Source organism: Carcharodon carcharias (genome assembly GCF_017639515.1).
Source record: "Carcharodon carcharias isolate sCarCar2 chromosome 39 unlocalized genomic scaffold, sCarCar2.pri SUPER_39_unloc_3, whole genome shotgun sequence".
Lineage (NCBI taxonomy): Eukaryota > Metazoa > Chordata > Chondrichthyes > Lamniformes > Lamnidae > Carcharodon > Carcharodon carcharias.
Window position 1 is genome coordinate 362,810 of NW_024470836.1, and position 15,063 is coordinate 377,872.

The 15,063-nt window shown below is 54.7% G+C and overlaps 1 protein-coding gene across 2 annotated transcripts in view; it reads right to left on the reverse strand.

Annotated features, from left to right (window-relative positions):
- Window positions 1-864: 864 nt before the first annotated feature.
- The window catches only part of LOC121274966 (splicing factor U2AF 65 kDa subunit), a 115,675-nt gene continuing 101,476 nt past the window's right edge, over window positions 865-15,063 (reverse strand). The window contains exon 11 of one of the 2 annotated variants that reach the window (XM_041182340.1): window positions 865-1,061. In XM_041182340.1, coding sequence (XP_041038274.1) covers window positions 927-1,061 — 135 coding nt within the window. In that variant the 3' untranslated portion in view covers window positions 865-926. The remainder of the gene's footprint in view (window positions 1,062-15,063) is intronic. The other variant, XM_041182341.1, reaches the window with a different exon arrangement.

A 15,063-nucleotide genomic window follows, 5' to 3' on the forward strand; every position in this document is an offset into this window, starting at 1 on the left:
AGCGAGAGAGAGGGGGAAAGAGAGAGAGAGGGGGGAAAGAGAGAGAGAGGGGGGAAAGAGAGAGAGAGGGGGGAAAGAGAGAGAGAGGGGGGAAGAGAGAGAGGGGGGAAGAGAGAAAGAGGGGGGAAAGCGAGAGAGAGAGGGGAAAGCGAGAGAGAGAGAGAGGGAAAGCGAAAGAGAGAGAGAGAAAGAGGGAAAGCGAGAGAGAGAGAGAGAAAGAGGGAAAGCGAGAGAGAGAGGGGGAAGGAGAGAGAGAGAGAGATTGTGGGGGGGGAGAGAAGAGAGGTCGAAAGGCTCTGTCGACACGCACCCCCCAGCACTTCTCTCTCCTCCCCCAAGCCGCGACCCTTGGAGTTCGGAGAGCACCCTGACCCCGGCCAGTACCGCCCCAGTAACCCCTCACCTCCCAGCCGCCCCCCCCCCCCCCCCCCCCCCCCCCCCCCCCCCCCGACAATCAAGCGCCCTGGTACCGTTACCCCGCCCCCCCCCCACCCCCCCACACAAGCCCACCGCAAACTCCCGTCTCTGCCGCGCGAACCAACCCCCCCCGCCCCCCACCCCCCCCACCCCGTCCAAATCTCCCCGCTGACGAGAAAAAAAAACTAAACTAAACCCACCCGACGAACAGACCCGGTCTCGACCCTCGAGCCGCACTGCAAAACCTGATCAGGATCTACCGGTGTGGGGAGGGGAGGGTGGGGGTGGGAGAATACGAGACCAAGAGAAAAGGCCGGGGGGTGGGGGGGGGGGTGGAGAAGACAGGGGGGTAAAACAGGAAACAAGTAAACTTCGTTTAAAAAAAAAAACCCAAAAAATAAAGATATTACATCTGGAGTCCCGTGTGGCTCGCTCGACGAAGTGGTGGGGGGGGGCTGGGGGTGTTGGGGAGCTGAAGGGCAGGGGGTGGGGGGGGGAGAAGGTTGATTCTACCAAAAGTCGCGACGATGGTATGAGTCCGGTTCGCAATACTTGGTGACCACCACCCTGTTGGCAAACTTGCGCCCGGCAAGACCCTGCATGGCTTTCTGGCAGTCGAGGATCGAGACGAACTCCACGAAGATCTGTGAGGAGAAGCAGAGCGAAGAGGAGGAGTGAGGTTGTGGGGAGGGGGTGGGGGTGTGTGTGTGTGTGGTCAGCATCGCGGGGACCGACTGTCCGATCAGGGGTCACGGGAGGAGGCGCGAGGGACATGCGGAAAAGCGCTCGGACAGAGAGGGGCGTCTTAAAGGGGCGGGGGAGAGAGAGAGAGAGAGAGAGAGAGAGAGGTTTAGGGAGGCAATTCCAGCAGAGCTGAGGTAGCACCACCCAGAACACCAACCCCTCCCCACCTGTGCTCGCCTACCTCGCACAGCAGGCGATGCCAGGGCGATGGGAATCGGGCGGGCGGGGATGCTCGAGAGGCCAGAATCGGTGGAGCGCAGAGATCTCGGATGCTACGGAGATAGGGAACGAGGGGGTGAGGGAGGGATTTGAACATGAGGGATGAGAATTGTAGGGACTGGAGGAGGTTACAGAGATTGGGTGCGAGCGGCCTTGGAGGGATTGGAACAGGAGGATGAGAAATGTAGGGGTCGGAGGAGGTTACAGAGATAGGGAGGGAGGGGGTGATGGAGGGATTTGAACAGGAGGCTGAGAATTGTTGGGCTGGAGGAGGTTGCAGAGATAGGGAGGGAGGGAGATGAGGGAGGGATTTGAACAGGAGGATGAGAATTGTAGGGCCCAGAGGAGATTACAGAGATAGGTAGGGAGGTGAAGGAGGGATTTGAACAGGAGGATGGGAATTGTCAGGGCTGGAGGAGGTTACAGAGATAGGGAGGGAGTGGTGAGGGAGGGATTTGAACAGGAGGATGAGAATTGTAGGGGCTGGAGGAGGTTACGGAGATAGGGAGGGAGGGGGCGAGGGAATGATTTGAACAGGAGGATGAGAATTGTAGGGGCTGGAGGAGGTTACAGAGATAGGGAGGGAGGGGGTGATGGAGGGATTTGAACAGGAGGATGAGAATTGTAGGAGCTGGAGGAGGTTACAGAGATAGGGAGGGAGGGATTTGAACAGGAGGATGGGAATTGTAGGGGCTGAAGAGGTTTACAGAGATAGGGAGGGAGGGGGCGAGGGCGGGATTTGAACAGGAGGATGAGAATTGTAGGGGCTGGAGGAGGTTACAGAGATAGGGAGGGAGGGATTTGAACAGGAGGATGGGAATTGTACGGGCTGGAGGAGGTTACAGAGATAGGGAGGGAGGGATTTGAACAGGAGGATGGGAATTGTAGGGGCTGAAGAGGTTTACACAGATAGGGAGGGAGGGGGTGAGGGAGGGATTTGAGCAAGAGGATGAGAATTGTAGGGGCTGGAGGAGGTTACAGAGATAGGGAGGGAGGGGGCGAGGGCGGGATTTGAACAGGAGGATGAGAATTGTAGGGGCTAGAGGAGGTTACAGAGATAGGGAGGGAGGGGGTGAGGGAGGGATTTGAACAGGAGGATGGGAATTGTACAGGCTGGAGGAGGTTACAGAGATAGGGAGGGAGGGCAGAGGTGAGGGAGGGATTTGAACAGGAGGATGAGAATTGAAGTGGCTGGAGGAGGTTACAGAGATAGGGAAGGTGGGGGTGAGGGAGGGATTTGAACAGGAGGATGAGAATTGTAGGAGCTGGAGGAGGTTACAGAGATAGGGAGGGAGGGATTTGAACAGGAGGATGGGAATTGTAGGGGCTGAAGAGGTTTACAGAGATAGGGAGGGAGGGGGCGAGGGCGGGATTTGAACAGGAGGATGAGAATTGTAGGGGCTGGAGGAGGTTAGAGATAGGGAGGGAGGGATTTGAACAGGAGGATGGGAATTGTACGGGCTGGAGGAGGTTACAGAGATAGGGAGGGAGGGATTTGAACAGGAGGATGCGAATTGTAGGGGCTGAAGAGGTTTACACAGATAGGGAGGGAGGGGGTGAGGGAGGGATTTGAGCAGGAGGATGAGAATTGTAGGGGCTGGAGGAGGTTACAGAGATAGGGAGGGAGGGGGCGAGGGCGGGATTTGAACAGGAGGATGAGAATTGTAGGAGCTGGAGGAGGTTACAGAGAAAGGGAGGAATGGGGTGAGGGAGGGATTTGAACAGGAGGATGAGAATTGTAGGGGCTGGAGGAGGTTACAGAGATAGGGAGGGAGGGGGTGAGGGAGGGATTTGAACAGGAGGATGGGAATTGTAGGGGCTGGAGGAGGTTACAGAGATAGGGAAGGTGGGGGTGAGGGAGGGATTTGAACAGGAGGATGAGAATTGTAGGGGCTGGAGGAGGTTACAGAGAAAGGGAGGGAGGGATTTGAACAGGAGGATGGGAATTGTAGGGGCTGAAGAGGTTTACACAGATAGGGAGGGAGGGGGTGAGGGAGGGATTTGAGCAGGAGGATGAGAATTGTAGGGGCTGGAGGAGGTTACAGAGATAGGGAGGGAGGGGGCGAGGGCGGGATTTGAACAGGAGGATGAGAATTGTAGGGGCTGGAGGAGGTTACAGAGATAGGGAGGGAGGGGGCGAGGGAGGGATAAGAACAGGAGGATGGGAATTGTAGGGTCTGGAGGAGGTTACAGAGATAGGGAGGGAGGGGGTGATGGAGGGATTTGAACAGGAGGATGAGAATTGTAGGAGCTGGAGGAGGTTACAGAGATAGGGAGGGAGGGATTTGAACAGCAGGATGGGAATTGTAGGGGCTGAAGAGGTTTACAGAGATAGGGAGGGAGGGGGCGAGGGCGGGATTTGAACAGGAGGATGAGAATTGTAGGGGCTGGAGGAGGTTACAGAGAAAGGGAGGAATGGGGTGAGGGAGGGATTTGAACAGGAGGATGAGAATTGTAGGGGCTGGAGGAGGTTACAGAGATAGGGAGGGAGGGGGTGAGGGAGGGATTTGAACAGGAGGATGGGAATTGTACAGGCTGGAGGAGGTTACAGAGATAGGGAGGGCAGAGGTGAGGGAGGGATTTGAACAGGAGGATGAGACTTGAAGGGGCTGGAGGAGGTTACAGAGATAGGGAAGGTGGGGGTGAGGGAGGGATTTGAACAGGAGGATGGGAATTGTAGGTGCTGGAGGAGGTTACAGAGATAGGGAGGGAGGGGTGAGGGAGGGATTTGAACAGGAGGATGGGAATTGTAGGTGCTAGAGGAGGTTACAGAGATAGGGAGGGAGGGGGTGAGGGAGGGATTTGAACAGGAGGATGGGAATTGTAGGGGATGGAGGAGGTTACAGAGATAGGGAGGGAGGGGGCGAGGGAGGGATAGGAACAGGAGGATGGGAATTGTAGGGTCTGGAGGAGGTTACAGAGATAGGGAGGGAGTAGGCGAGGGGCTATTGAGGGATCGGAACAGGAGGAAGAGAATTGTCGGGGCAGGTCGAGGTTACAGAGATAGGGAGGGAGGGGGTGAGTGAGGGATTTGAACAGGAGGATGAGAATTGTAGGGGCTGGAGGAGGTTACAGAGATAGGGAGGGAGGGGGTGAGGGAGGGATTTGAATAGGAGGAAGAGAATTGTGGGAGCTGGAGGAAATTACAGAGATAGAGCGGGCAGAGGTAAGGGAGGGATTTGAACATGAGGTTGAGAAATGTAGAGTCTGGAGGAGGTTACAGAGATAAGTAGGGAGGGGGTGATGGAGGGATTTGAACATGAGGATGGGTATTAGGCTAGACGAGGTTATAGATATAGGGAGGGAGGGGGTGAGGGAGGGATTTGAACAGGTAGATGAGAATTGTAGGGGCTGGAGGAGGTTACAGAGATAGGGAGGGAGGGGGTGAGGGAGGGATTTGAACAGGAGGATGAGAATTGTAGGGGCTGGAGCAGGTTACAGAGATAGGGAGGGCAGAGGTGAGGGAGGGATTTGAACAGGAGGATGAGAATTGAAGTGGCTGGAGGAGGTTACAGAGATAGGGAGGGAGGGGGTGAGGGAGGGATTTGAACAGGAGGATGAGAATTGAAGGGGCTGGAGGAGGTTACAGAGATAGGGAAGGTGGGGGTGAGGGAGGGATTTGAACAGGAGGATGAGAATTGTAGGGGCTGGAGGAGGTTACGGAGATAGGGAGGGAGGGGGTGAGGGAATGATTTGAACAGGAGGATGAGAATTGTAGGGGCTGGAGGAGGTTACAGAGATAGGGAGGGAGGGGGTGATGGAGGGATTTGAACAGGAGGATGAGAATTGTAGGAGCTGGAGGAGGTTACAGAGATAGGGAGGGAGGGATTTGAACAGGAGGATGGGAATTGTAGGGGCTGAAGAGGTTTACAGAGATAGGGAGGGAGGGGGCGAGGGCGGGATTTGAACAGGAGGATGAGAATTGTAGGGGCTGGAGGAGGTTACAGAGATAGGGAGGGAGGGATTTGAACAGGAGGATGGGAATTGTACGGGCTGGAGGAGATTACAGAGATAGGGAGGGAGGGATTTGAACAGGAGGATGGGAATTGTAGGGGCTGAAGGGGTTTACACAGATAGGGAGGGAGGGGGTGAGGGAGGGATTTGAGCAGGAGGATGAGAATTGTAGGGGCAGGAGGAGGTTACAGAGATAGGGAGGGAGGGGGTGAGGGAGGGATTTGAGCAGGAGGATGGGAATTGTACAGGCTGGAGGAGGTTACAGAGATAGGGAGGGCAGAGGTGAGGGAGGGATTTGAACAGGAGGATGAGAATTGAAGTGGCTGGAGGAGGTTACAGAGATAGGGAGGGAGGGGGTGAGGGAGGGATTTGAACAGGAGGATGAGAATTGAAGGGGCTGGAGGAGGTTACAGAGATAGGGAAGGTGGGGGTGAGGGAGGGATTTGAACAGGAGGATGAGAATTGTACGGGCTGGAGGAGGTTACAGAGATAGGGAGGGAGGGATTTGAACAGGAGGATGGGAATTGTAGGGGCTGAAGAGGTTTACACAGATAGGGAGGGAGGGGGCGAGGGCGGGATTTGAACAGGAGGGTGAGAATTGTAGGGGCTGGAGGAGGTTACAGAGATAGGGAGGGAGGGGGTGAGGGAATGATTTGAACAGGAGGATGAGAATTGTAGGGGCTGGTGGAGGTTACAGAGATAGGGAGGGAGGGGGTGAGGGAGGGATTTGAACAGGAGGATGAGAATTGTAGGGGCTGGAGGAGGTTACATAGATAGGGAGGGAGGGGGTGAGGTAGGGATTTGAACAGGAGGATGAGAATTGAAGGGGCTGGAGGAGGTTACAGAGATAGGGAAGGTGGGGGTGAGGGAGGGATTTGAACAGGAGGATGGGAATTGTAGGGTCTGGAGGAGGTTACAGAGATCGGGAGGGAGTAGGCGAGGGGCTATTGAGGGATCGGAACAGGAGGAAGAGAATTGTCGGGGCAGGTCGAGGTTACAGAGATAGAGAGGGAGAGGGTGTGTGAGGGATTTGAACAGGAGGATGAGAATTGTAGGGACTGGGGGAGGTTACAGAGATAGGGAGGGAGGGGGTGAGGGAGGGATTTGAATAGGAGGAAGAGAATTGTGGGAGCTGGAGGTAATTACAGAGATAGAGCGGGCAGAGGTAAGGGAGGGATTTGAACATGAGGTTGAGAAATGTAGTGTCTGGAGGAGGTTACAGAGATAAGTAGGGAGGGGGTGATGGAGGGATTTGAACATGAGGATGGGTATTAGGCTAGACGAGGTTATAGATATAGGGAGGGAGGGGGTGAGGGAGGGATTTGAACAGGTAGATGAGAATTGTAGGGGCTGGAGGAGGTTACAGAGATAGGGAGGGAGGGGGTGAGGGAGGGATTTGAACAGGAGGATGAGAATTGTAGGGGCTGGAGGAGGTTACAGAGATAGGGAGGGAGGGGGTGAGGGAGGGATTTGAACAGGAGGATGAGAATTGTAGGGGCTGGAGGAGGTTACAGAGATAGGGAGGGAGGGGGTGAGGGAGGGATTTGAACAGGAGGATGAGAATTGTAGGGGCTGGAGGAGGTTACAGAGATAGGGAGGGAGGGGGTGAGGGAGGGATTTGAACAGGAGGATGAGAATTGAAGTGGCTGGAGGAGGTTACAGAGATAGTGAGGGAGGGGGTGAGGGAGGGATTTGAACAGGAGGATGAGAATTGTAGGGGCTGGAGGAGGTTACAGAGATAGGGAGGGAGGGGGCGAGGGAATGATTTGAACAGGAGGATGAGAATTGTAGGGGCTGGAGGAGGTTACAGAGATAGGGAGGGAGGGATTTGAACAGGAGGATGGGAATTGTAGGGGCTGAAGAGGTTTACAGAGATAGGGAGGGAGGGGGCGAGGGCGGGATTTGAACAGGAGGATGAGAATTGTAGGGGCTGGAGGAGGTTACAGAGATAGGGAGGGAGGGATTTGAACAGGAGGATGGGAATTGTACGGGCTGGAGGAGGTTACAGAGATAGGGAGGGAGGGATTTGAACAGGAGGATGGGAATGGTAGGGGCTGAAGAGGTTTACACAGATAGGGAGGGAGGGGGTGAGCGAGGGATTTGAGCAGGAGGATGAGAATTGTAGGGGCTGGAGGAGGTTACAGAGATAGGGATGGAGGGGGCTGAGGGCGGGATTTGAACAGGAGGATGAGAATTGTAGGGGCTGGAGGAGGTTACAGAGAAAGGGAGGAATGGGGTGAGGGAGGGATTTGAACAGGAGGATGAGAATTGTAGGGGCTGGAGGAGGTTACAGAGATAGGGAGGGAGGGGGTGAGGGAAGGATTTGAACAGGAGGATGGGAATTGTACAGGCTGGAGGAGGTTACAGAGATAGCGAGGGAGGGGGTGAGTGAGGGATTTGAACAGGAGGATGAGAATTGTAGGGGTTGGAGGAGGTTACAGAGATAGGGAGGGGGTGAGGGAGGGTTTTGAACAGGAGGATGAGAATTGTAGGGGCTGGAGGAGGTTACAGAGATAGGGAGGGCAGAGGTGATGGAGGGATTTGAACATGAGGATGGGTATTAGGCTAGACGAGGTTATAGATATAGGGAGGGAGGGGGTGAGGGAGGGATTTGAACAGGAGGATGAGAATTGTAGGGGCTGGAGTAGGTTACAGAGATAGGGAGGGAGGGGGTGAGGGAGGGATTTGAACAGGAGGATGAGAATTGTAGGGGCTGGAGTAGGTTACAGAGATAGGGAGGGAGGGGGTGAGGGAGGGATTTGAACAGGAGGATGAGAATTGTAGGGGCTGGAGGAGGTTACAGAGATAGGGAGGGAGGGGGTGAGGGAGGGATTTGAACAGGAGGATGAGAATTGTAGGGGCTGGAGGAGGTTACAGAGATAGGGAGGGAGGGGGTGAGGTAGGGATTTGAACAGGAGGATGAGAATTGTAGTGGCTGGAGGAGGTTACAGAGATAGGGAGGGAGGGGGTGAGGGAGGGATTTGAACAGGAGGATGAGAATTGAAGGGGCTGGAGGAGGTTACAGAGATAGGGAGGGAGGGGGTGAGGGAGGGATTTGAACAGGAGGATGAGAATTGTAGGGGCAGGAGGAGGTTACAGAGATAGGGAGGGAGGGGGTGAGGGAGGGATTTGAACAGGAGGATGAGAATTGTAGGGGCTGGAGGAGGTTACAGAGATAGGGAGGGAGGGGGTGATGGAGGGATTTGAACAGGAGGATGAGAATTGTAGGAGCTGGAGGAGGTTACAGAGATAGGGAGGGAGGGATTTGAACAGGAGGATGGGAATTGTAGGGGCTGAAGAGGTTTACAGAGATAGGGAGGGAGGGGGCGAGGGCGGGATTTGAACAGGAGGATGAGAATTGTAGGGGCTGGAGGAGGTTACAGAGATAGGGAGGGAGGGATTTGAACAGGAGGATGGGAATTGTACGGGCTGGAGGAGGTTACAGAGATAGGGAGGGAGGGATTTGAACAGGAGGATGGGATTTGTAGGGGCTGAAGAGGTTTACACAGATAGGGAGGGAGGGGGCGAGGGCGGGATTTGAACAGGAGGGTGAGAATTGTAGGGGCTGGAGGAGGTTACAGAGATAGGGAGGGAGGGGGTGAGGGAGGGATTTGAACAGGAGGATGAGAATTGTAGGGGCTGGAGGAGGTTACAGAGATAGGGAGGGAGGGGGTGAGGGAGGGATTTGAACAGGAGGATGGAATTGTAGGGGCTGGAGGAGGTTACAGAGATAGGGAGGGCAGGGGTGAGGGAGGGATTTGAACAGGAGGATGGGAATTGTACAGGCTGGAGGAGGTTACAGAGATAGGGAGGGCAGAGGTGAGGGAGGGATTTGAACAGGAGGGTGAGAATTGAAGTGGCTGGAGGAGGTTACAGAGATAGGGAGGGAGGGGGTGAGGGAGGGATTTGAACAGGAGGATGGGAATTGAAGGGGCTGGAGGAGGTTACAGAGATCGGGAGGGAGTAGGCGAGGGGCTATTGAGGGATCGGAACAGGAGGAAGAGAATTGTCGGGGCAGGTCGAGGTTACAGAGATAGAGAGGGAGAGGGTGTGTGAGGGATTTGAACAGGAGGATGAGAATTGTAGGGACTGGGGGAGGTTACAGAGATAGGGAGGGAGGGGGTGAGGGAGGGATTTGAATAGGAGGAAGAGAATTGTGGGAGCTGGAGGTAATTACAGAGATAGAGCGGGCAGAGGTAAGGGAGGGATTTGAACATGAGGTTGAGAAATGTAGAGTCTGGAGGAGGTTACAGAGATAAGTAGGGAGGGGGTGATGGAGGGATTTGAACATGAGGATGGGTATTAGGCTAGACGAGGTTATAGATATAGGGAGGGAGGGGGTGAGGGAGGGATTTGAACAGGTAGATGAGAATTGTAGGGGCTGGAGGAGGTTACAGAGATAGGGAGGGAGGGGGTGAGGGAGGGATTTGAACAGGAGGATGAGAATTGTAGGGGCTGGAGGAGGTTACAGAGATAGGGAGGGAGGGGGTGAGGGAGGGATTTGAACAGGAGGATGAGAATTGAAGTGGCTGGAGGAGGTTACAGAGATAGGGAGGGAGGGGGTGAGGGAGGGATTTGAACAGGAGGATGAGAATTGAAGGGGCTGGAGGAGCTTACAGAGATAGGGAAGGTGGGGGTGAGGGAGGGATTTGAACAGGAGGATGAGAATTGAAGGGGCTGGAGGAGGTTACAGAGATAGGGAGGGAGGGGGCGAGGGAATGATTTGAACAGGAGGATGAGAATTGTAGGGGCTGGAGGTGGTTACAGAGATAGGGAGGGAGGGGGTGATGGAGGGATTTGAACAGGAGGATGAGAATTTTAGGAGCTGGAGGAGGTTACAGAGATAGGGAGGGAGGGATTTGAACAGGAGGATGGGAATTGTAGGGGCTGGAGGAGGTTACAGAGATAGGGAGGGAGGGGATGAGGGAGGGATTTGAACAGGAGGATGAGAATTGTAGGGGCTGGAGGAGGTTACAGAGATAGGGAGGGAGGGGGTGAGGGAGGGATTTGAACAGGAGGATGGGAATTGTAGGGGCTGGAGGAGGTTACAGAGATAGGGAGGGAGGGGGTGAGGGAGGGATTTGAACAGGAGGATGAGAATTGTAGGAGCTGGAGGAGGTTACAGAGATAGGGAGGGAGGGATTTGAACAGGAGGATGGGAATTGTAGGGGATGGAGGAGGTTACAGAGATAGGGAGGGAGGGGGCGAGGGTGGGATAGGAACAGGAGGATGGGAATTGTAGGGTCTGGAGGAGGTTACAGAGATAGGGAGGGAGTAGGCGAGGGGCTATTGAGGGATCGGAACAGGAGGAAGAGAATTGTCGGGGCAGGTCGAGGTTACAGAGATAGGGAGGGCGAGGGTGTGTGAGGGATTTGAACAGGCAGATGAGAATTGTAGGGGCTGGAGGAGGTTACAGAGACAGGGAGGGAGGGGGTGAGGGACGGATTTGAATAGGAGGAAGAGAATTGTGGGAGCTGGAGGTAATTACAGAGATAGAGCGGGCAGAGGTAAGGGAGGGATTTGAACATGAGGTTGAGAAATGTAGAGTCTGGAGGAGGTTACAGAGATAAGTAGGGAGGGGGTGATGGAGGGATTTGAACATGAGGATGGGTATTAGGCTAGACGAGGTTATAGATATAGGGAGGGAGGGGGTGAGGGAGGGATTTGAACAAGTAGATGAGAATTGTAGGGGCTGGAGGAGGTTACAGAGATAGGGAGGGAGGGGGTGAGGGAGGGATTTGAACAGGAGGATGAGAATTGTAGGGGCTGGAGGAGGTTACAGAGATAGGGAGGGAGGGGGTGAGGGAGGGATTTGAACAGGAGGATGAGAATTGTAGGGGCTGGAGGAGGTTACAGAGATAGGGAGGGAGGGGGTGAGGGAGGGATTTGAACAGGAGGATGAGAATTGTAGGGGCTGGAGGAGGTTACAGAGATAGGGAGGGAGGGGGTGAGGGAGGGATTTGAACAGGAGGATGAGAATTGAAGTGGCTGGAGGAGGTTACAGAGATAGGGAAGGTGGGGGTGAGGGAGGGATTTGAACAGGAGGATGAGAATTGTAGGGGCTGGAGGAGGTTACAGAGATAGGGAGGGAGGGGGTGAGGGAGGGATTTGAACAGGAGGATGAGAATTGAAGGGGCTGGAGGAGGTTACAGAGATAGGGAAGGTGGGGGTGAGGGAGGGATTTGAACAGGAGGATGAGAATTGTAGGGGCTGGAGGAGGTTACAGAGATAGGGAGGGAGGGGGCGAGGGAATGATTTGAACAGGGGGATGAGAATTGTAGGGGCTGGAGGTGGTTACAGAGATAGGGAGGGAGGGGGTGATGGAGGGATTTGAACAGGAGGATGAGAATTTTAGGAGCTGGAGGAGGTTACAGAGATAGGGAGGGAGGGATTTGAACAGGAGGATGGGAATTGTAGGGGCTGAAGAGGTTTACAGAGATAGGGAGGGAGGGGGCGAGGGCGGGATTTGAACAGGAGGATGAGAATTGTAGGGGCTGGAGGAGGTTACAGAGATAGGGAGGGAGGGATTTGAACAGGAGGATGGGAATTGTACGGGCTGGAGGAGGTTACAGAGATAGGGAGGGAGGGATTTGAACAGGAGGATGGGAATGGTAGGGGCTGAAGAGGTTTACACAGATAGGGAGGGAGGGGGTGAGCGAGGGATTTGAGCAGGAGGATGAGAATTGTAGGGGCTGGAGGAGGTTACAGAGATAGGGATGGAGGGGGCGAGGGCGGGATTTGAACAGGAGGATGAGAATTGTAGGGGCTGGAGGAGGTTACAGAGAAAGGGAGGAATGGGGTGAGGGAGGGATTTGAACAGGAGGATGAGAATTGTAGGGGCTGGAGGAGGTTACAGAGATAGGGAGGGAGGGGGTGAGGGAGGGATTTGAACAGGAGGATGAGAATTGAAGGGGCTGGAGGAGGTTACAGAGATAGGGAAGGTGGGGGTGAGGGAGGGATTTGAACAGGAGGATGAGAATTGTAGGGGCTGGAGGAGGTTACAGAGATAGGGAGGGAGGGGGTGAGGGAGGGATTTGAACAGGAGGATGAGAATTGTAGGGGCTGGAGGAGGTTACAGAGATAGGGAGGGAGGGGGTGAGGGAGGGATTTGAACAGGAGGATGGGAATTGTAGGGGCTGGAGGAGGTTACAGAGTTTGGGAGGGAGGGGGTGAGGGAGGGATTTGAACAGGAGGATGAGAATTGTAGGAGCTGGAGGAGGTTACAGAGATAGGGAGGGAGGGATTTGAACAGGAGGATGGGAATTGTAGGGGATGGAGGAGGTTACAGAGATAGGGAGGGAGGGGGCGAGGGTGGGATAGGAACAGGAGGATGGGAATTGTAGGGTCTGGAGGAGGTTACAGAGATAGGGAGGGAGTAGGCGAGGGGCTATTGAGGGATCGGAACAGGAGGAAGAGAATTGTCGGGGCAGGTCGAGGTTACAGAGATAGGGAGGGCGAGGGTGTGTGAGGGATTTGAACAGGCAGATGAGAATTGTAGGGGCTGGAGGAGGTTACAGAGATAGGGAGGGAGGGGGTGAGGGACGGATTTTAATAGGAGGAAGAGAATTGTGGGAGCTGGAGGTAATTACAGAGAAAGAGCGGGCAGAGGTAAGGGAGGGATTTGAACATGAGGTTGAGAAATGTAGAGTCTGGAGGAGGTTACAGAGATAAGTAGGGAGGGGGTGATGGAGGGATTTGAACATGAGGATGGGTATTAGGCTAGACGAGGTTATAGATATAGGGAGGGAGGGGGTGAGGGAGGGATTTGAACAGGTAGATGAGAATTGTAGGGGCTGGAGGAGGTTACAGAGATAGGGAGGGAGGGGGTGAGGGAGGGATTTGAACAGGAGGATGAGAATTGTAGGGGCTGGAGGAGGTTACAGAGATAGGGAGGGAGGGGGTGAGGGAGGGATTTGAACAGGAGGATGAGAATTGTAGGGGCTGGAGGAGGTTACAGAGATAGGGAGGGAGGGGGTGAGGGAGGGATTTGAACAGGCGGATGAGAATTGTAGGGGCTGGAGGAGGTTACAGAGATAGGGAGGGAGGGGGTGATGGAGGGATTTGAACAGGAGGATGAGAATTGTAGGAGCTGGAGGAGGTTACAGAGATAGGGAGGGAGGGATTTGAACAGGAGGATGGGAATTGTAGGGGCTGAAGAGGTTTACAGAGATAGGGAGGGAGGGGGCGAGGGCGGGATTTGAACAGGAGGATGAGAATTGTAGGGGCTGGAGGAGGTTACAGAGATAGGGAGGGAGGGATTTGAACAGGAGGATGGGAATTGTACGGGCTGGAGGAGGTTACAGAGATAGGGAGGGAGGGATTTGAACAGGAGGATGGGAATTGTAGGGGCTGAAGAGGTTTACACAGATAGGGAGGGAGGGGGTGAGGGAGGGATTTGAGCAGGAGGATGAGAATTGTAGGGGCAGGAGGAGGTTACAGAGATAGGGAGGGAGGGGGTGAGGGAGGGATTTGAGCAGGAGGATGGGAATTGTACAGGCTGGAGGAGGTTACAGAGATAGGGAGGGCAGAGGTGAGGGAGGGATTTGAACAGGAGGATGAGAATTGAAGTGGCTGGAGGAGGTTACAGAGATAGGGAGGGAGGGGGTGAGGGAGGGATTTGAACAGGAGGATGAGAATTGAAGGGGCTGGAGGAGGTTACAGAGATAGGGAAGGTGGGGGTGAGGGAGGGATTTGAACAGGAGGATGAGAATTGTACGGGCTGGAGGAGGTTACAGAGATAGGGAGGGAGGGATTTGAACAGGAGGATGGGAATTGTAGGGGCTGAAGAGGTTTACACAGATAGGGAGGGAGGGGGCGAGGGCGGGATTTGAACAGGAGGGTGAGAATTGTAGGGGCTGGAGGAGGTTACAGAGATAGGGAGGGAGGGGGTGAGGGAATGATTTGAACAGGAGGATGAGAATTGTAGGGGCTGGAGGAGGTTACAGAGATAGGGAGGGAGGGGGTGAGGGAGGGATTTGAACAGGAGGATGAGAATTGTAGGGGCTGGAGGAGGTTACATAGATAGGGAGGGAGGGGGTGAGGGAGGGATTTGAACAGGAGGATGGGAATTGTACAGGCTGGAGGAGGTTACAGAGATAGGGAGGGCAGAGGTGAGGGAGGGATTTGAACAGGAGGATGAGAATTGAAGTGGCTGGAGGAGGTTACAGAGATAGGGAGGGAGGGGGTGAGGGAGGGATTTGAACAGGAGGATGGGAATTGAAGGGGCTGGAGGAGGTTACAGAGATAGGGAAGGTGGGGGTGAGGGAGGGATTTGAACAGGAGGATGGGAATTGTAGGGTCTGGAGGAGGTTACAGAGATCGGGAGGGAGTAGGCGAGGGGCTATTGAGGGATCGGAACAGGAGGAAGAGAATTGTCGGGGCAGGTCGAGGTTACAGAGATAGAGAGGGAGAGGGTGTGTGAGGGATTTGAACAGGAGGATGAGAATTGTAGGGACTGGGGGAGGTTACAGAGATAGGGAGGGAGGGGGTGAGGGAGGGATTTGAATAGGAGGAAGAGAATTGTGGGAGCTGGAGGTAATTACAGAGATAGAGCGGGCAGAGGTAAGGGAGGGATTTGAACAGGAGGATGAGAATTGAAGTGGCTGGAGGAGGTTACAGAGATAGGGAGGGAGGGGGTGAGGGAGGGATTTGAACAGGAGGATGAGAATTGAAGGGGCTGGAGGAGGTTACAGAGATAGGGAAGGTGGGGGTGAGGGAGGGATTTGAACA